This window comes from Lissotriton vulgaris, chromosome 3_2 (genome assembly GCF_964263255.1).
Source record: "Lissotriton vulgaris chromosome 3_2, aLisVul1.2, whole genome shotgun sequence".
NCBI classification, from domain to species: Eukaryota; Metazoa; Chordata; class Amphibia; order Caudata; family Salamandridae; genus Lissotriton; species Lissotriton vulgaris.
Genome location: NC_141690.1, coordinates 229676279 through 229698152, shown reverse-complemented (window position 1 = coordinate 229698152; position 21874 = coordinate 229676279). Strand labels below are relative to the sequence as shown.

Sequence of the window (21874 nt, the reverse complement as noted above, 5' to 3'; positions counted from 1 at the left end):
AGATGAGGCGCTGCTACACGAAGCTCCAAGGAAGATGCACAGCCTTCCACCCGGGGCAACTTTCTTCTCACATGAAACTCTGTTGATCGCTCTGGTGAGAGGCCCCCTCCTCCTTCCCTTTAAACTTTGTTTTTGACTTTGCTGCCTCCCGTTCTGAGAACAGCTGCCTTGGTGCCAGTGGTCCTTCTTCCCTGATCCCTGGTCTCTGGTTCGAAATCCTCTGCCACAGCTCCGCATGGACGATGAGGCTGTGACTTTGCTGCAGACTGCCTTTATCCCCTCGGACTTGCTGGCTATGGCAGCCCTATTCCTGGACTTTCGGACTTGGACCTTTGTGCTCCCCGCCATTTTCTTTTTATGACTCGCTTCTTCTTCTATCTTTCTCCTCCGCCATTTTAGCGATCTCTGACCTCCCCCTCTGTCCTAGCGACCTTTCTATTGTCTCTCCTGTTGCCTCTGACACACTCCTCGCTGTCTTACTCGTTACTATCTGCTTCCCTCTCTCGTTTGTCTCACTTTCCTGCCCTTCTCTGTCCCTCCTTTGGTGCTTTGACTGCATCCCCCCTCCGACCCCACTTAATGGAACTCTGCTTTTCTGTATATAGAGATAACTCTAATCACGAGTATATGCAGTAGACCTTTGTACTACCTACCATTCCTATGTGACTCTTAAAATATATCCATTTGTATTCCTTCCCTATGTATATAGAGTTAACTCTAATCACTAGTATATGCAGTAGACCTTTGTACTCTCTACTATTCCTATGTGACTCTATACATTTGTATTCCCTTCCCTATGTATATAGAGATAACTCTAATCACTAGTACATGCAGTAGACCTTTGTACTCTCTACTATTCCTATGTGACTCTTAAGAGTATATCCATCCGTAGCCCCTCCCTATGTATACAGAGATAACTCTAATCACCAGTCTCTTCTTTGTGTGACTTTACATCTTGTACATTTGCAAAAAAAATTCTGTATGTATCTTTTATGTAACGCATGTAATCCTTAGTCCTTATGTTTTGCAACGAGTTATGTAAGCGCTCTGACACCTGCTCACCCCAGCTCCTCCTTATTTTGCTACACTCGCCTCGCTTATGTAAACCATCCAGCCTACCATTACCAAAACTGCAACAGACCAGTATGGAGGTTGAGTGCGCATGCCTACTCACGAATCCATTCCACCAATCTCGAAGTTTACAAAGCGGAGGCCTTGCGTGCGCATGCGTGATCGCCGCTGGTTACGTGCTTGCGTTCATGACGTCAATGGCTGCGTCGCCACCGTGATCGTTTCTTACAATAGGAACGAGCCGCCTCCGTGTTACAGTCTGTCAAACATGGAGTCGGAGGGGGCGGTGACGATCCCGCAGCTAGTGGAGAGTTTAAGTCAAGCCCCCCCGGCACCGGCAGGGCAGAGGGGCAGTTATAGTAATGTACACAGAACTCACAGCCGCAAAGGTGAGTCCCATCTACAGGCTGCCAGAGCCTAGAGTGTCCCTGATCCCTGGACCGTCGAGGAAGCCCGGAAGAGCCGGAAAGACGGGTCCCGGGGGATGGGTGCATGGGGGAGCTGCGGGCACAGGCAGAGAGAGGAGGCAGGGGACACAGTCGAGGGAACCTCACAGGTAGCGGGAGACCCTTGGGTGAAGCCGAAGCCCGGACCCAGGGGGTAGCCATTTATACACGGAGTTACACAGTTGGAGAGCCTCATCCGCAGGGATCCAATTACTTGGTACAGGGAGGTTTTCTGCTCTGGGAGCAGGAAGCTGACACATGTCTAGCAGCAGTGTTTCGGGGACGGGGATCTGGTAAAATAAAGTTGTTTTTTTAACTAAATGGGACTTAAGCGCGCGCTGTAGCAGTCGGTGGGGACATTTAATCTGCTGAGGCCAGGCCAAGGGAGCGATTACCTGTGGATACAAAGGGGTTGACACGGCTGTACCCACATGTTAATGGGGATAAAGGGACATGACGAAAGCTCATCAAATGCAGACCAGCCAGGCCAATACAGAGGGGCAAGAGGCACATAAAGGGTGAGTTACGAGGAGGCCACGGGGGTGCATAGAGAGGAAAAAGTAAAGGCCCACGAGTATGCTTAGAGACGAAACAGCAAAGGAAGTACTTTCAAACCACAGAAACAAGTAGGTCAGCGAAGCGCATCTCATGCACAGGGAAAAGTAGATTTTTTTTTGTAAAAATGTTTGGGAAACTGTCAGTCGAGATGATCTCTGGGAGCAGGCAACAAAGAGACCATGGGCACAAGAGGGCAGTCTTAATCTTATCTGTAGGCAGGTACACTGGACATATGCAGCAGTGGAGGATCAAATTGTGCGGCGGGGCAGACTCATGCGTCACGTTCAATGGTAGTATTTTGATGTTTTGTCACTAATACATTAATACTGTTTCCTGTTTGGGTGCCAATCAAACCCCTGAATACAGAAGTCAGCAGCTGAAAGCTGCTCATTTGATGTCTCTGCCATTGAGCAGCACCACTTATGGCATTTTGGGATAACATTTTATACTTTAACGCTACAAACAAAATTGTTTTGTTGAAATCTGCACCAGGATATGATGGATCGTTTTGCAAGTGGCATTAATCCATCCTTTTTGGAGAATGCTCTAGCCGCAAAATTGTATAATTTCAGTGGCCCTGTCTTTAGCGACATGGACACTTTATCCGCAATGATTATCCACCTTGTGAGGCTCAGCCATCAGCGGGCGATCACGTCCCATGTAAAAAAAAAAAAGTTTTTTTCGGAGAATTGAGTCTTTTAACACGGGCATTATTAAGCATATCAAGAAAGAATTTACGACCAATGCGGAACAGGCATGGGCGAGCTCTGTAGTCGCAGAGGTACAGAAATAGGCAAACTATACCATCTTAAAGCACAACAACCTACTAACGGTCCAAGGTAAATCTTTGACAAAATACAGAAGGCAAGTGAAAGCTACAGATTAACAAGGGCAAGTGCATTTTTTCACAAGGCACGCTGCAAAGTGTTTCCTTGCCACTGGGACACAAGATCCAGTACAAGAGGTTTTTATCCACAATCAAGGAAGAGTTACTTATCCACATGAATAAAAAAAAAAAGCAGTCTGAAACGATCATATTCACCTGGGCAAAGGGTGGGATCTTGCTGATCAGGAAAATAGAGTACACCATAATGGTATGCTGGGGTGTATCCAGAAGGCAACAAGATGTGCACCTAGACGAACAGAAGCAGGAGTAGCGAGAACATGCCTCTTCCTTGCATTTCTTGTCTTGAGGTGTGCAGAGCAGGCAGATAATATCTTTAGCTACAGGCGCACTTGTCTTATGGGCGATTGGCTAGATACTTTAATTTAACAAAAAGAGAGCAGATAAGTGAGAGTCTGTTTTGCAGTAAATCTGAGCAGACCAATGGCGTCATTGTTATCAACTGGAACAAGATAGCATGGAACAGAGAACTTCTCTTTTTTGTATTGTATCTAAACCGATTGAGGGAAAACTTTTGATTAAGAAGCACAATGTAATTGGCACAGGAGACCTTATCCAGAGGTAAGCAAGTGAGGACAAGTTAGTGTGTAAAGGAGGACTTCTATAAAGAGAGAAAACAGAGTGCAAGAGAAAAAGAGCGTCGTAGGCAGAAGGACATTAGAACATGCAAATGGAGGCTTGTTGACTAGGATACGAAGAATAAGTAGCCAATGAAGCACGTCTTATGCACACGTCAAAACTTAAAGAATGTACGTTTTTGGCTACAAGGGAAAAGCAGAAGACAGTGGAACATTTCTAATTTAGGAGATAAGTTGGTGCTGCTCATCTAAAGGGATAATGGCAGAAGCTAAGCAAGAGTCTTATATAAAGGAGCAAAGTGATAAGGGGTTCTTACGGGGGAAAGCGAGACATTTTCATACAAATGTAGGGTTGTAGACCTGGGTAACCTAAGTCCAAAGGGACACACAGGAAACCTAGAGTTCCTTCTAAATGAAATGAATGAATGAAATAAAATTTATAAAGCGAGATGGCTACCCGGAGGCCTCCCAGAGCTGCAGACAGGTACAGGAGGCAGAACAGTAAGAGGTGACTACAGATCTAGTACAGCCACGTTTTTAACAGTTTTCGGAATGATAGCAGATTAGGCGCTTTCCGCAGTAGAAGTGGGAGGGCATTCCAACCGATGGCAACCATTATATGAGAAGGAGCGCCCACCACATCTGGCTCTCCTTATTCTGGGTTGAAGGGCAAGAAAAGCGGCAGTTGATCGAAGGTATCTCCTCGGTTGATAAGGAATGATCAAAGACTGGAGAATGGGCGGGCCTTTCTTCCAAAAGGCTTTATGGGCCAGGCACATAGCCTTAAACTCAATCCTTTCCCTGATCTGCAGCCAGTGCAAGCTCCTTAGAGCTTGTTTAACGGGCTGCCGACGAGGAATATGCAGGAGACTGCGAGCGGCGCAGTTCTGAATAATTTGGAGCTTGTTGATGATATACTGTGGGGCTCCCAGGTATAAGGTATTCCCATAATCCAAACTGGGGAGGATCCGAGCTTAAACCATGATTTTTCCAGCATGGAAAGGAGAAGGGGGATGACCTTTTGAAGCATCCTTAGTAGGCCAAAGCACGTTGCAGAAAGCTTAGTTACCTGTTGATTGAAAGTAAGGGAGCAATCCAGCCATACCCCAAGGCTCTTAATCTGGTCTTTAGGGGCTGGGGCCGGGCTTAAGCAGTCTGGCCAAAGAGATGCCGGATTGAAGGAGGAGGAGTTGCCCAGGAGCATAAGCTCCGTCTTGTCCCCGTTGAGTTTAAGGCATGAGCGTTCCATCCATCTGGCCACCTCTTTTAGGCAGCGGCTTAGGGTGCTAGATGACCTCTCGGGGTGGTTAAGTGCCACAATGAGCTGGATATCATCTGCATAGGTGATGATTTTTATGCCAAATGGATAGACAATCGCTGCCATGGGTTTCATAAATATTGTGTGGGGCTCAGGGCAGAACCCTGGGGATCCCCACAGCTGAGAGGCAACTGGTTGGAGACATTTCCCTCTAAAACCCTAGAAGAGCGTTTGCTGAGAAAAGACTGCAGCCATGCTACTGCCGATCCGGATACTCCTAAATTCCTGAGTCTAAGGATCAGAGTATTATGGTTAACGGTGTCAAAAGCAGCACCGAGATCAAGAAGGATAATTGCCGCAGTGCCCCCTTGATCTAGAATCCTTCTTGCTTCCTCTGTCACTTCAAGAAGGGCAGTCTCAGTACCAAGCTGGGGACGAAACCCAGTCTGGGAGGGGTGAAGGAGATTGTTAGACTCCAGAAAGGATACAAGTGTGGTATTTACCTGTCTCTCTAGAATCTTACTCACCCATGGCAGAAGGGAAATGGGACGGTAGTTAGCCAAATTGGCCTGATCCAGATTAAATTTTTTAAGAAGGGCCTTAACCATCGCACATTTCCAGGCCAATGGCACTTCACCTGTAGAGATATAGGAGTTCACCAGGTCAAGAATCGCAGGACGAATAGTCTCTGCGACTAAGGTGAGGCCCTGGGGGGAGGGGGGAGCCCGATTTGATGTTCGTCATAATTGGATCCAATGAAGCAAGATCCAGCAGGGGAAACTGTCTTAGTAGGATTTGAGTTCCTACAATCGGTTCAGAAGGGGAGGTTGAGAGATTAATGGACTGAGGAGATGAAAAAGTTGGATATATATTCCGAATTTTCTGTTGAAAAAACTCTGCCAGATTATTACAGTGTGTAAGGACATCGTTTTAGCATAAGAGGATTCTGAGGCAGTTTGGCAGTTTTACCAATTTAAAAAATTTCTTTGGGAGAGTTCACCGTCTACTTAATTTTCTGTTCATAGAAGGCAGCTTGGGTAACTTTGATTCCAAATTTGTAGGATCTAATAGAATCAGTATATTCAATTTTGCTAAGAGCTGAGTAATTCGATCTCCATCTCCTTTCAAGCCTTCTACAGTGTTGTTTAAGTTCCCTCAATTTAGGAGTGAACCAAGGGGCATTTTTCAATCTGTGAGTTCTATGGGAGGATTTCTTGGGGAGTACTATATTCAAGGAACTTTGGATCCAAGAATTAAATGTCTCCACAGCATTTGCCAAATTAAGGTTGAGGTCATGGGTAGGTCTAATGGTTTCTAGAACCAAGTTCCACTGATCAACAGGAAGCCTTGATCAGTTCCGCTCTCGGACCGGAATTATGTTGAGCAATGGAGAGCACATGTAGGGAAAAGGGAACAGCAGACCAGGCATAGCTTCTTGTACATGAGGCAAGAATAGGTATTCTGCCATGAGCGATGGAGCAGAAAAATGAGCGCTTATTGAGCTCAGGGATGAGGGGTCCTGGTGAAAGATGTTGCCTATGCTGAGCAAGCAGCTGACCCAGGAGAGAGTTTCCTATTTCAGTAGTTTGACAGAGGAGCTTAATATGGCACCCAACTAAGGTGGCTGCTTCTTTTCAATATTTACAAGATGTGAAGGTGTTGTCGTGAGTGCATACTTTCAACAAAGAATGTAACTGTGAAAGAAGAGCTCAAGGAATGGTGACCTATCATCCAAATGTTTACAAACGCCAACTAAGGTTGTCGTTTTTGTTTACACTACTTATTGTCGATCAAAGTGGGGAAAGTACACATTAGATGCATTTGAGCCTTATTTGAGTATTATGAAAGTGCTTTGTTGACCCTCGTCAACTTTACATATCATAAGATTGGAGCTTTATATGAGGAACCCACTCAAATATGTATTCAGGGTTTCGGGGTTTTGTTAAAACCTATTTGCGTTTGTTTGAATTGTAAGTATACAATACTTACAAATTCACTGGCAATCATTAACCTACCTGATCAACTTCTGTAGTCTGATGGAAAAAGATTTCATGGGCACGTGTTGGACGAGAATTTCTATTGTTGCTTTTTATGTTGACGATGTAAAGCTCATGGCCAGGTGAAGTGACTTTTTTGTTTTGGTCCCACAGAGCTCTGGCAAAGGTGAATTTAATCAAACATATTGTGATTGACAGATTTTCTAGAACACATAAGTGGAAAGATGGGGAGTTTAGTTGACATTGAGTGGAAGGGGATGAAGCAGAAGGATGGTTAGTCTTTTCGCCTTCAGAGTGAGATTTTATTTGTTTGCTTTTATACAAAGGAAATCTTAATCAGGATGACGAAAAGATTGATACTGTAGTCCTTTAATTTGTAACAAACTGCCACCAAGTGGAAATCTTGGCGGTCACACAATATCTGGATGCATCTGTTGGTTGTGATATCAACAATGAAATGTTCAGATTTTATTAAATTGCATTAACATTTATGTGCAGTTAATACTTCATCATGAGTTTTCAGTGCCTCCATTGACTATTTAAATACCCTGCTAATTTAATAAGGTTGCCACAGGGTGTACGTCCATATGGTTTTACAGTTGTATTTGATTGTGAAGACCATGGGTGGGGCAGAGGAAGAAATGGGTACCTACCCAATTATGTCGGAAATAAAACAACTGAAATGCATTGGCCCTTTTGTGTGGGTTGAATGACTGATTGTAGCTGAGTCTCCTCTGGTCTTATTTGGCAACTAAATATTCAACATTTGGCATGTAGATTTGTACACGTTAAAAACAGGCGAGACTTTCTGTTTTTCCAGCTGTGTGATGTACACATATAGTACTTTTCACTAACACAATGCTTTCTGTAGTTTCTATAGACCTTTTCAAGTGACTAACTCACCCAAACAAGAAATTGTATCCACTCTGAGCTTGACACCCATAGCAACAAGGATTCCAGAACTGGAATGTTTCCTTTTGATGTCAGAGAGAATGTAAAAGAAGATGACACTTCTCACCTGTAATGTTCAATCCCTGAGCTCTGGTGTCTGTGATGTTACCATTACCTCGAATCACTCCTGACTATGCGAAAGGGACACTGGTGTACAGTAGTCCAACTTATAACCATGACTTGATCCCTTTCCAACCATGGCTGCAACAAACCCTTCTGTAAGTGTCACCAAATGACGAGTAGTTCAGCGATGCTGTCCAAAGCTGTCAGACAGTATGTCATCAAACGCAGGAGGAGGAATGCTAAGGAGGCATGGTGGTCACGAGTACAGACACGAGCTTGGGGATGCAGCATTACAGGTAGGTGTTTCTTTTTTTCACCTAAATTGTGTGTTTGATTGTAATAGAGCAGCACCACTAAAGTGGATTGAAATAATTGAGAAGAAACATCTTGTGTCGGGAAAATATTCTGAAGCAGTTTCCTGCCCCACAACTATCTTCCCAGTTACTACAATCAACGTTATAATCCAACCATTCATGTCTAAAAAAAAAAAAACTTTATTTTTCAGTTTACGTAACATATACAAAAACACCCAATTGGCACCACTGCAATGTATGCATACATTTCGACAACCTCATTATTGGCACTTAGGAACGTTGACAGCATCCAGAGAGGCTCGGACAACCCATTGACGTTTAATTAAAACATGTTCTGTACTCCAGAGGGATAGCTACAGAGACCTGCTTGTGTAGAACTTGTGTGAGTAAAGCAGTGCAAAGCAGTTGGTATCTGGTGGCTTAAATTGAGACTAACGCCTCATACTCCTTAGCTGTTTCGCGAAGATACTTATTGCACCATCAGTCTTCAAAATGAACCTATTATAAAATGCTCTTCAGGAATATATACACATCGCTGTCAAGAGCAGTACATATCACTTTTCAGTTGGAAGTGTTTCGTTTGTCTTCCCTATATGGCAGCCACTACATATGTAGTAGTGTAAGAAAAGGAAAAACGTTTATTCTACACTACCTCGTGTCATGGACATCTTTTCAGACAATCTCCAAGACACAAATAGCTACTGAGCCCTTGTTAACGACTTGGCCCTCTCTGAGTAAATGTTATGTACCCTTTCGGTGTATCATTAGGTTTCAGAAATCTCCGGTAGGATGAGGAATCAGGAGGTCTTATGTATCAGCAACTCTTTGAGCTTTTGTTGATTTGGTTAGACGGATAGACACACAAGATAACCCAGTATCTGTGTAGTTATATCGTGATTAAAAAAAAAATAATAATAATAATGGGCTAGCAAAGATCTTGTTACACGAGCAACCACACCTCGGGAAATGCTTTTAGATTGAGTAGTTGTACATCCCCAAACGTAACTAATATGAAACAGCGATAGTAGAAAGGACCATGGAGTGTATCACTGGAGTGTAACACATTTGATCTCTGTGTGGCAGTTCTGCTAGGCATCAACACCTTCCTCCACCTTCTTTAAAACACCTAAAAGGGGAAGAGCTCAGCAGTGTGCCTTGCGGCTGGTAAAGCTGAAGATCTTAGCAATGTGTCTCGCAGCATCTATCACTGAGATTAATGTTATTTTTTTGGTACAACATTATTGGGATAGTTGTGGGATCAATCTCTAGGCCATGTCTGCTATTTTCTTTTCAGTAAACTGTTCAGTAGGGTCGGGTGTAAACCAGTGGCTCTTTTAAAGTCTTTACAGTTGGGCGGGTGAACTCCAGCAGTCGTTGGTTGTCATCAATCTCATGACTTAAATCGGGAGACCCTTAATTGTTTGAAGTGTGAAAAGTTGCAAGTTGTGTGCAACACAAAAGCCCACACATAAACAGCTTCTCATACCATACGGTTAAACCGTGTCTGAAAAGTTTAAATCGAATTGGGGAGAGGATGTGGCCTAACGGTTAGGGTGGTGGACTTCAAATCTGGGGAACCGGGTTCGAGTCTCTGCAACAATGCTAAACATCCTGTGATTCTGGGCAAATCGCTTAATCTCCCAGTGCCTAACAAAAATGAATGTGTCCTAATGTAACGCAATTGGTGCTCATGGAACGCGCTCTAATACCTAATTTCGGGTCAAGGTCGTGCTATATAAAACACAGAGAGAAAAAGCAGAATACTTAAAATCAGGACTGCAAGAAATTCGGAAATAAAAAAAAATGGAAGAAAACCAAGAGTAAGTGTAGGATTCAAGGACTACGCACAGACATCTCATTCAACACAAATCAAGAAAAATATATTAATCTGGGTACTCAAGACACATGCTGTTCCATTTTAGAGCTACCTGTTTAAAAGTGGATATAAACACACAGAAGCTTTTAGAAATCTTCCTGGCATAAGAGCCAAGAGTGGAGCACATATCTGCAGGGTATCAATTTACAGGCAATTCCTAGAATATCTATACATTTTGACTGAATCTATATCCTCGAAGAATACTGAAATACAAGCAGATTGAAAAATTCATAAATTGAATTGGGATTTCATCTTATTTGAGAGTGCTATCATCCCTATTTCAGGGTACACTGTTTAGCGCTACTACGTAGCATGGTCAAGCCCAGAAGGGATGTAGACACCTCCAATAAAAATTAGAGATTCTTTTATAATATGGGCAGCTCCAGCCAAAGTGCCAGTGACACTCCTTACATTACACATCTTGAGATGCAATTCAGCAAATGCAGATGATTGTGAAGGGAAAAGCAGCAGGTGGTGAGCTGGGAATTTAAAATTATACGTTTGTAGACCAGGTATACTTGATTGTGTTGTAGGCACTAAAAGGAGCAAAAATATAAAATAAACATGGATCCCAGAGAATCTAGATAATCTCTCAAATCATTACAAGAAAATTAAATTGACGGCTATATTACGCACTTCAAATCGATCCTTTTAACAAAATTAAAGTATAAACACAACAAAGCCAACCACCTTCACCTGGTGATCAGTATCACCAAGACGTGCTGAATGCAATATGCCAACAGGCATTTATTGTATGTGTACTTTGCCGCAGTGTTGTCAGTGCTTTCTCTACGTGTATTTATGTATTAGTAAGAACAAGCTGCATTTTTTCCGGCCCGTCCTATGTGCATGTAGGAAACTGGTCCCCCGTACATACAGAGCCCACTTTCCTGTTCTTTACAATCTCACAGATAATGTAGAGAACAGCTGAGACTATGGGATATCTCAGGGCAGGTTGAAGAGATGCTTTACCTTAAATAGTTGGGAAGTGCATCACAAAATGTAGTAACTTTTTTCTTCAGTTGAAGAGTGAGACCTAAGCACGAATGGAGAATCAAAGATAGAGACCATCACTGAAAGCAAGATATTAAGATTGGCCCTATAAAGTTATCATGTTCTTAGAAACAGAGTAAAGTGATCGTCAGAGAACACCCATTCGTGTAGGATTGTCTGTTATTAACAGATTTTTCACATATTTTTTCCCCATCTAAGTAATCATCTTAAAGGTAGCCAAGAAATTTCGGATGAAAATAATCTAATCCATTTTAAACACAGATTATTACTCGGATGTTATATTACATTGTTAGCGTATGTTTTACAGTTAGGAACGAACCATATGGAAATCGGTTTTAGTCCTGTCCCAAAAGCATATATTATTTTAACTGATAGGCAATGCCTCCTCCGAGTGGGGTGATAAGGAAACCAGAGGTTTTTCTTCCTTAATGTTCATCATATCCACAAGTGACACTCTAGACCCATCGGGAAAGGCCTTCACTTGTGAGGAGAGATTTGCTTTCATAATAACTCGTAATTCGTTCTCATCAGCAGGACTACTGCCTGCGATACATGCGCTTGCGTCTGAGATTTTTATTCTCTCTTGTCAGGGGATGTAATGGTTAACACTGAGAAGTCATGTTTCCTGTGGAGTCCCAGAATTGAGATCCTGCACAACAGATTACTCCTCAAGCATACACATCAGCTTGGGATGTATTTCACCAGCAGCAGACTTTGGATAGACTTCTGAACCATCTGAAATGATCCATAAACATGTTGCCTAATATTTTGTATGAGTTCAGATGTTTGTATTTGAGCAGGTGACTATGAAAAGAAGCAAGAGAAAAAGCAAAAAGTGGCATAGGTGCTTAAATAAATCCTGACCACTGGTAGTTTCTCAGGCAACTTTGGATGACCTTATTTTTTGCTCACGGTGTCACTGCAGAGTAGGTCAACCATGTGAAAATCAGTCTTAGCCTTGCCTCAAAGTGAACAGTCAAACCCAAACTGATAGGCCAAATTGCTTCACAAGAAGAATTCAGCAACCAGAGTAAATTACCTGAGGTTTACTGATTCAAGCTTTTTCATTAGGCACTTTTGTGACATCCAAGGGAGCCACTCTAGGTGGTACGGGAATGGTCAGACTTGCACTGGAAGCTTGCTGTGCCATGCTGAATGAAGCTGCAAACCACAGATGATTTTCTTCCAAAGCTTCGTCTACAGTCTAGACCCTACTTTTCAGGTATTCCCAAAACATTAACCAATACCAAGAGTGGTTACTGGATCCCTATGAACTCCCTATCAATGGCACATTTGAACTAGCATATGATGCATCCTCAATTACCATATTTCTGTAGTGACCAATGTCTTGCAATGTTAACCAGACCGTTTCAACACAAATATGAGATGCTTCATGTGGGTAGGGCACATAGGGATATATAAATTAACATCTGCAAGGCCCTCAAATTACGGTTCTTTTGAATCATCATGATGTTTCGGTTCCGTCTAACACATGGACATTACCAGCTCCAAATGTGTGTTCTGCATTGCACAGCTCTGCCGCACCTGCTCGATGCCTGGCACAACCATGAAGCATCATTGCATTCTCAATTATCTGTATTTAGTTATTGCTTTGAAGGTTCTCCCAATACTTTAGATTAAGGTACTCCCTAACATCCAAAGGCAATGTACATAGCCTTTCTTTCAGTGGAGTGATTATAATGATTGCATGTTATTATAATAACATGGGCAGTGGCCATTCTCAACAATAACCAGCATCAGTTTGCCTGCCTTGGACAACAGGAACAGCTTCTCAGGCACAGTGGGCCTGATTCGCAAAGAAAATAGCAAAAGCACAGACTGAGATTTTCGCCTCTACCTGCATGTACGTTTCCTACTTTCTTTATTCCAGGAGTTTGCCTGGAAACTTGCCCTCTTTGCAGGTTTCTAGGTGCACTTCTGGGAAGGTCGTTTGACATTCCCAGTGGGAATCTGTTCCTTCTGTTTGTAGTTTTTCGTAGCAAAGAACTCCACACAGAAAAAAGAGCCCTTTCTCCTCAGAGGAATTAATTGGCCCTGTGATGAATGCTCTTCTGCTACACCCCCAATAATTTGGAGGTGATCCATTTTCCCTTCTCACTCTGGAAAGGGATTAATGCAAACCATTGGCTGGAGTAAACATCTAACCCTTTATAAGGTGTAAAGGAGAAAAGTATGTGAACGCTGACAGACGTCTGTATTTGTGGGTGTTCACAAACGTCCATGGCTAATCCACACCTTGCCATGTCCCTCTTTTCCATCCCATCAGTGGGATTTACTGATGGAGAGAGGCTCATGCCAGCCAGGAATCCTTGACTAGGAGAATTCCTGGTGGGTGTAGGTCATTACGTTTGTAAGCAAATGTTTACAACCAGATGTACTTTTTGGAATAGGCCCCGTCTTATCGATGAACTGCAGAAACAGTCTTCTAAATCCTATCGTTGGTAGAATTGACTTTAGATTTTTAAGTTTTGAATTAAATAAATGAACATGGTTCCCTATGGCAAAACAACGTAGCTTTCCAGAGGGGTCAGTCAATGTTTTTTCCCCATTCTTTATTAGTTGAATTAATGTTTATATATTTATATTGGCGATGCTAATTCTATTCGTTTTTCCCACACATATATATGTTATGCGTCACATTTGGTTATTTGTTTCCTCTGTGAATTTGTGCACAGTTTAATTTGTTTCTTTATTTTTTGTTGTGCTAATTGCTTTCTTGTACCCGTCCTTGTGGTATAGTTTGAGTGTGGTAATGCTATAGAAAATATTTTTCTGATGACATTTTGAAAGCGGAAACATTACATGGGAGAAACATCTAGCGTTCCTTCTCTTCAGTGTTTTTGGCCAGCAACGTTTCTACTTATTTCCACTGTGCATCAGACTTTAAAAACCTTACTCGTGACTTTTAGGAGTAGAATACTCTGAACTACTACTTTCATGTGATACAAAGTCAATAAATCAGATAGCAGGTTCTGTAATGAAAATAGAGTAATTAGAAGATTTCCTCAAAACAAACTGAATTTAACTCAGTTTTGAAGCCAAGGGTTAGATGCACTAAACAATTTTAAAATTCCAAATCCTGCGATTTTCATTCACAGGATTTTTCCACCAAAATGGATTTTTTCATCTACTTACTAAAACTCATTTTACGAGTCGCAAAATGGGTTTTTTGATCCATTTCAAATAGACATTGGGAGGGGTCATGAAAGTGCTGGCTCCTATTTGTGTATCGCTGTGGTATGTTTTTTGAAGAAAAAGGAGGACCCGACACAGTGTTTATAAGGGACCGGGGGAAGAGACAGGAAAATATTAACAAAGGTCCCAATTCAAGGACAAAATAAAATCCACTCTGTTTTAGTGTTGGTACTCAGAGCCGTCTACTACCATTCCTACCAATAAACAGAAAAGACAATAGTACAATGGAGTCTGTTTGTTTATCAATTACACCCTCTATTGTTCGGCACAACCTTAAGTTGAGGCTGGTTTGGTACAGTGCGTGCAACAAGACTATAAAAATAAGACTATGGAAAACACAGTTCTGGAAAATAAGACTTCTAACAGTGTCTGCTTGGTAACATTAACATTTAAATTTTTATTTCACATAAACAAATTACAATTTACAATTCATTTAAAAACATCATAAAAGATTTGCAATCTGTACATCAATAAAAAAAAATTTTTTTAAAAACAAAGAATCACAAGGTCGACGCGGCGACTGAGGAAGGTGTACAAAAGAAAGCCGAAACGCCGCGTCGACCTTGTGATTCTTTGTTTTTTTTAAAAAAAATTTTTATTGATATACAGATTGCAAATCTTTTATGATGTTTTTAAATGAATTGTAAATTGTCATTTGTTTATGTGAAATAAAAATTTAAATGTTAATGTTACCAAGCAGACACTGTTAGAAGTCTTATTTTCCAGAACTGTGTTTTCCATAGTCTTATTTTTATAGTCTTGTTGCACGCACTGTACCAAACCAGCCTCAACTTAAGGTTGTGCCGAACAATAGAGGGTGTAATTGATAAACAAACAGACTCCATTGTACTATTGTCTTTTCTGTTTATTGGTAGGAATGGTAGTAGACGGCTCTGAGTACCAACACTAAAACAGAGTGGATTTTATTTTGTCCTTGAATTGGGATCTTTGTTAATATTTTCCTGTTGCTGTGGTATGTGTCAGTGGTTTGCGACCACAGTTTAAAAAAATTAAATAAAAGTAGCGCTGGTTGTTTTAAATAATACAGACTGCTTAAAAAAAGTTTCCTGTTGGGGAACGAAAACAGTGATGGTGGTTTATTCCTAGTAGGCCAGCATCCCTGTGTTTGTACCTAATCTCAGGGAATCGCAAGTAGCGACCTACATAGTCATTATTCATTATACAGGTTGTTCTGCAACCCCCTACAACAGGAAACTTCGTAAAATTAAAGACTGGTGAAAAATGTTGATGTGTAATTTGTGACCAATATTTTTCTTAATCAGTCTTTTGGTACACCGTGCTCTATAAACTTTGCTTTTGAATAAAATACACCACTTCATATCTTGCACTTGAACATAATGTTGGAACAAGCTCAAAGACATAGTATTTAGAAGTAGTGTTGTATTCTAATATTAAATGGACAGCTCATACTTTGGTCAAATTGATGCATGTGAGAACTTGTTTAACATAGCATGGCAAACCTTGCTGTTTCCAGGCAACCTAGTTTAAGAACAGTAGGCAGGGTCCCAAATTAATCCTGTTTTCCTACAGATGGTTGCTTACTTGATGTTGGGTGCAAGAACTGCTTTACAGGGTGTTTTAAGTTCTGTGGTGCTGCTGTAAGCAACATTTTTAAATGGCACTAAATCTGAGATATTGCAAACCTAAATAAAATAACTAACCCTAAATATGTGCTTCTCAAATCATCACTGGATTTAAAAAATCCCTTATCCGAGGTGTTTCGGTGTTAAACAAGAAAAATTATAGCTTTTTAAAAATAAAACACTGAATACATCCTATACATGTTTGCGGGAAAACAAATTAATCCGAAAAAAAGGTGTTTAGTCAGGCTGGAAAAATAAAATTGGACATAAGATTTCTTTTTGTCAAGTTTCTTAGGTACTCCAAATGAGATTTATCAAGAAAAAGTAGAAATTATTCTGTGAACGAAACCGTTTTGAAAGAGTGCTGAAAACATTTGACATTTTGACTCAGCCACAATTCTGGCTCTCATCTGTAAAACTGAAGGATAAAAATCCAAAATTGGAATTTAATCACATTCCTTTAGTCTCAGATGACATTTTAAAATTAGTTTTTCTTGTTTCAACACTACTGCATCAAATGATCTAAATGGCTGACATCTCCCATTGAGCAACTAGAGGAGTTTCTCCGCAGTTAAATTCGTATGTTGAACCTACCTAATTGTTCTTATAAGCTATCATAGGAAGCTTATTTTGTGTGCAACGCATTAAGCAAAATCCTATGGAATCAAATTCCTAAATTTTTTGGAACATTTGGATTGTCGGTCTATCTTCAAACACTTTCTCTCTCCAGACGCACTTTACATTAAAAAGGCCAGCGTGCATGCTCTGCGAGACATTTAGTAAGTGCTTTAAACTTTGGAACACACGTTCGTGGGTGTGCTTTTGTTTTCTTCACCCTCTATTGGCCGTTGTGTGCGTCTTTCTAAGAAAGACAGCACGCAATTGGCCAAAGGTGGGTGCATATCCCGCCTTCTCTTTGCCCTGGCCTAGGGTCTGCGGGAGCGAGCACGGCTTTCCTCCAAGGTTCATTAAGCACAGTGTGCACTTTCAGCTCCAAATGCGGTCGCTTTTACTTTCCCATACCGTGCTTCTTTTATTTATTTATTTACCAGAGCGCCATAATGCCTTTCTGCACAGAACACCCCTCCCACCTCCCAAACATCAACCAGAGCGATGCCGTGGATTGTTTCTAATATTCGCCTCTTTCTGCTCTTTCATGTGCCCCCTTCGAGAACACCCTCTCTTTCCGCATTCTGCCAGCACCCTCCTACCCAATAGTCGTCCACCACCACCATAGCCACCACCACGCCCACCACCACGTCCACCACTACCACTACCACCGCCACTACCACTTCCACCACCTCCACGACCACGTTCACAACCACCTCGTCCACTATCACTACCACCACCACCACGTCCACCACCACTTCCACCACGTCTACCACAACCACCACTTCGTCCACCACCATGTCCACTATCCTCACCACATCCACGTCCACATACACGTCCACACCACCTCATCCACGTCTACACCACCACGACCACGTCGTCCACCACCACCCTTGACGGGTAAAGTGTCACTGGAGGGCAGGGTTAATAAGTGTCAACCCCGGCTGTACATGGGACATTTAAGGATGCATTGGGTGCAAGAAGACAGGAATAGGGGATAGAAGTATTACACCAGACGCAAGATACATTTTGAAGAGGAACAATGTCCAGGGGTTCCCGTAAAAGCACTCGCAGCATCTCTGCCTCACAGTGGCATACCTGCACGAGCCACTCACTCAATACAAGCACTGACATAGCCAGTAGGTCTCGCCTTTGCTTTTTAGCCGTACAACTCAGATGACATTTTAAAATTAGTTTTACTTGTTTCAATGATACCGCGTCATATGATCTAAATTGCTGACATCTCCCTTTGAGCAGCTACAGGAGTTTCTCCTCAGTTAAATTCGTATGTTGAACCTACCTAATTGTTCTTATAAGCTATTGTAGAAACCTTATTTTGTGTGCAAAGCATTAAGCAAAATCCTATGGAATCAAATTCATTAAATTTTTGGAACATTTGGATTATCTGTCTGTCTATCTTCAAACAAGTTCTCTCTCCAGATGCACTTTACAATGAAAAGGCCAGCGTGCATGCTCTGCGAGACATTTAGTAAGGGCTTTAAACTTTGGAACACACGCTCGTGTGTGTGCTTTTGTTTTCTTCACCCACTATTGGCCTTTGCATGCGTCTTTCTAAGAAAGACAGCACACAATTGGCCACAGGCGGGTGCATGTCCCGCCTTCTCTGCCCTGGCCTAGGGTCCGCGGGAGCGAGCACGGCTTTCCTCCCTTGTCGTGGCTCATTAAACACAGCGTGCACTTTCAGCTCCAAATGTAGTCGCTTTCACTTTCCCATACCGTGCTTGTTTTATTTATTTACTAGAGTGCCATAGTGCCTTTCTGCACAGAACACCCCTCCCACTTCCCAAGCATCAACCAGAGCGATGCTGTAGCTTGTTTCTAATATTCGCATCCTTCTGCTCTCCCATGTGCCCCCTTCGAGATCCTCCTCTCCTTCCGCATTCTGCCAGCACCCTCCCACCCAATAGTCATCCACCACCATCACTACCACGACCACCACCATGTCCGCGACCACCACTACCACATCCACCACCACTCCCAAGTCCACCACCTCCACCACGACCACGTTCACCACCACCTAGTCTACCACCACCTCGTCTACCACCTCGTCCACTACCACCTCGTCCTCTACCACTATCCCCCACCACGTCCACCATGTCCACCACCACCACCATTTCTACCATCACCACGTCTACCATCACCACCACCACCACACACCATGTCCACCACCACATCCACCAACACCACGACCAAACACCACCATCACATCCACAACCATGCCCACCACCACCATGTCCACCACCACGTCCACCACCACCACCACCGCCACGTCTACTACCACCATGTCCGCCGCCACGTCCTCCGCCGCCGCCACATCCTCCGCCACCGCCACGTCCTCCACCACCGCCACGTCCACCACCGCCACGTCCTCCGCCACGTCCTCCACCACCGCCATGTTCACCACCACCACCACCATGTCCACCACCACGTCCACCACCATGTCCACCACATCCACACCACCACATCCATGTCCACACCACCACATCCACGGCCACACCTCCACCACCACGAACACCACGTCCACCATCACCACATCCACCACCACCTCCACCACCATCACGTCCTCCACAACCACCATGTCCTCCACCCCCGCCACGCCTCCATCACCGCCACGCCTCCACCACCGCCTTGTCCCCACTACGTCCTCCACCGCCGCCACGTCCTCCACCGCTGCCACGTCCTCCACCGCCGCCACGTCCTCCACCACCGCCACGTCCTCCACCACCGCCACGTCCTCCACCACCGCCACGTCCTCCACCACCACATCCACGTCCACCACCATGTCCACCACATCCACACCACCACATCCATGTCCACTCCACGTCCACACCACCACATCCACGGCCACACCTCCACCACCACGAACACCACGTCCACCACCACCCCATCCACCACCACTTGCACCACCATCACGTCCTCCACCACCACCACGTCCAGCACCATGTCCACCACATCCACACTCCCACATCCATGTCCACTCCACGTCCACACCACCACTTCCACGGCCACACCTCCACCACCACGAACACCACGTCCACCACCACCCCATCCACCACCACTTGCACCACCATCACGTCCTCCACCACCGCCACGGCCTCCGCCACCACCACCACATCCACGTCCACCACATCCACACCACCACATCCATGTCTACACCACCACATCCACACCTCCACCACCATGTCCACGACCACCACCGCGTACACCACCACCACGTCGTCCACCACCACACGTGACGGGTAAAGTGTCAATGGAGAGCAGGGTTAATAGGAGTGTCAACCCCGGCTCTACATGCGACATTTAAGGATGCATTGGGTGCAAAAAGACACGAATAGGGGCTAGAAGTATTACACCAGACCCAAGATACATTTTGAAGAGGCGCAATGTCACAGGGGCTCCTGTAAAAGCACTCGCAGCATCTCTGCCTCATAGTGGCATACCTGCACGAGCCCCTCACTCAATACAAGCACTGGCATAGCCAGTAGGTCTCGCCTTTGGGACCGTATAAGTGTTTAGCCATGCAACACATGATGTTGTTGCACCAAGGATATTGTGCTGGAGAACTAAACACTTAAAAGGTCCCAAAGGCGAGACCTATTGGCTATGCCAATGCTTATTTGATTTGCCTATAGCCTTTGACTCGGTGGACGGATTTGCACGAAATTTGGCGTATCTCAAGCACAATCAGCTTAGATCCAGCATGCTCTTTAGGGCAGATCCGTGCTGAAGAAAAAATTAAGTTGCTTTGGGGGTTGGGGATATGAAAAAGTGTTTCCATGTTTTAAAATCCAATAGAAAATGTTGCTTATACCTACAGTCTGAAATGCTGAAAAAGTTTGCCCAAAAAGTTGCATGATAGTAGAAATCTACTCATAAAGTATGATTTCAATTATTTGGATTAAATCTATAATGATGCTTTGATAAAGCCAAACTGTTGCGGTAATTTAGAGTTTGATTTCTGACTCCTCGCTCTGTTAATGGGTCCCCAACTACCTTTTTTAGTGTCAAGGATTCCCAGGCCAGAAATGTAATTTGCAATTCTGATGCAATCGTGTGAAGCTTGCATCAGAATTCCAAATAAAAAATAAAACACAGTAAATAAAGGAAGGGCCTGTCTGAAAGCCAAGGCCTGTGGGCAACCCTTTTGCATCAGCTGCCTACCGTCCAAGGGTGTATGCAGTGGAGGTTGGGCTATCCTTTGGAAGCTCTCAATCACCCATAACTACATTTGAGCTATCGCTAAACGCTAAATCTGGTCAATAATTAGCAATCATTTAGTATTTTCAACTCCCTAGTACGGTTTTCAAATTTGGGCTGATTCATGAAGCCTCGGGCATGTTTACAAGAGGGGATACTAAACATGTTGATTTACAAATAACTGATACGGTGCCACACATTAGCATGAAATTTGCCAAACCTAAGCATGTTCATTTGTCTCATGGTATGGCAAGTTTTTTTTAAAACCTCTTTTTACTAAATAGTTGCACAGCATACATGGACAGGTTTGTACAAGCAAACTCACGATTAACAGTGCAAGAATACAAATACACAATTTATACAGTGTCCATTATAGTCGGGCAGATAACAGACTTCCTAATGTATACTATACACATCTCAGCATAGATGATTATACTGCCTAAGCCTTTATATGAATGTGTCTGTTGTCCCCCTCCGGGTGTGGTGTCAGTGACCTCAATACTCCCCCATAAGCCTCAGACTTTTTCCCATTTCCTTGGACATCCCTGACTGACAGACCACCTTCTTGGCTTGTTGACACCAATCCAGGTCAGTTTTCCAGTTCCCCACTCTCGGCGGACGATTTGCACCTCGGGCCCTCACTATGTTTCACTTAGCCGCCACTCCTGCCAACATCTGCCACATTTTAGTATATTTAGGCAACTACTCCTCCTCTCCCGTCACACACCGGATATGTCACTGTGCCTCCTGGCCATGACCTGTGTTATCTCCCTCCAGTATTGTTCAATTTTGGGACAATCCCGTAATATGTTGAGGAAGGACCCCAGTGCGCCACAGCCCCTAGTGCACAGGTCCAAGTCTCCTCTCCCAAGTCCTTGCATGAGTATTCTGGAAAAATAGGACCTATGCAGAGTCTGCAATTGTATCAGGCAGACGCACGCCTGAATAGCTATCTCTTGAGGAATCTGGATTTTCTCTGCCCAGTCGTCATCCTGAAGCAGCCCCAAATCTGCCTCCCTTAGGGTTCCCAGTTGATCTGGGGGGGAGTTCATGAGTTTCTTATAAGTTAAAGAGATGGCTTTGTCTATCATAGGGTCAAGCAGTAGCCTGTTCTCCAGGGGTGTGGATTCTGGCAGCTGTTCCCCCCTCAAAAATCTGCCACAGCAGTTTGTGTCCCAGCTGTAGGTATTGAAATCT

At 43.6% G+C, this 21874-nt stretch overlaps 1 protein-coding gene across 4 annotated transcripts in view; it reads left to right on the top strand.

Annotated features, from left to right (window-relative positions):
• The first annotated feature begins 1270 nt into the window (after positions 1 to 1270).
• Positions 1271 to 21874, top strand: part of KRCC1 (lysine rich coiled-coil 1) — a 260232-nt gene continuing 239628 nt past the window's right edge. For 2 of the 4 annotated variants that reach the window (XM_086964268.1, XM_086964267.1), the window contains exon 1: positions 1300 to 1460. In XM_086964268.1, the coding sequence (XP_086820394.1) occupies positions 1340 to 1460 (121 nt within the window). In that variant the 5' untranslated portion in view covers positions 1300 to 1339. Of the gene's footprint in view, positions 1461 to 21874 lie in introns of all 4 variants that reach the window. The other 2 variants (XM_086964266.1, XM_086964269.1) reach the window with 2 other exon arrangements.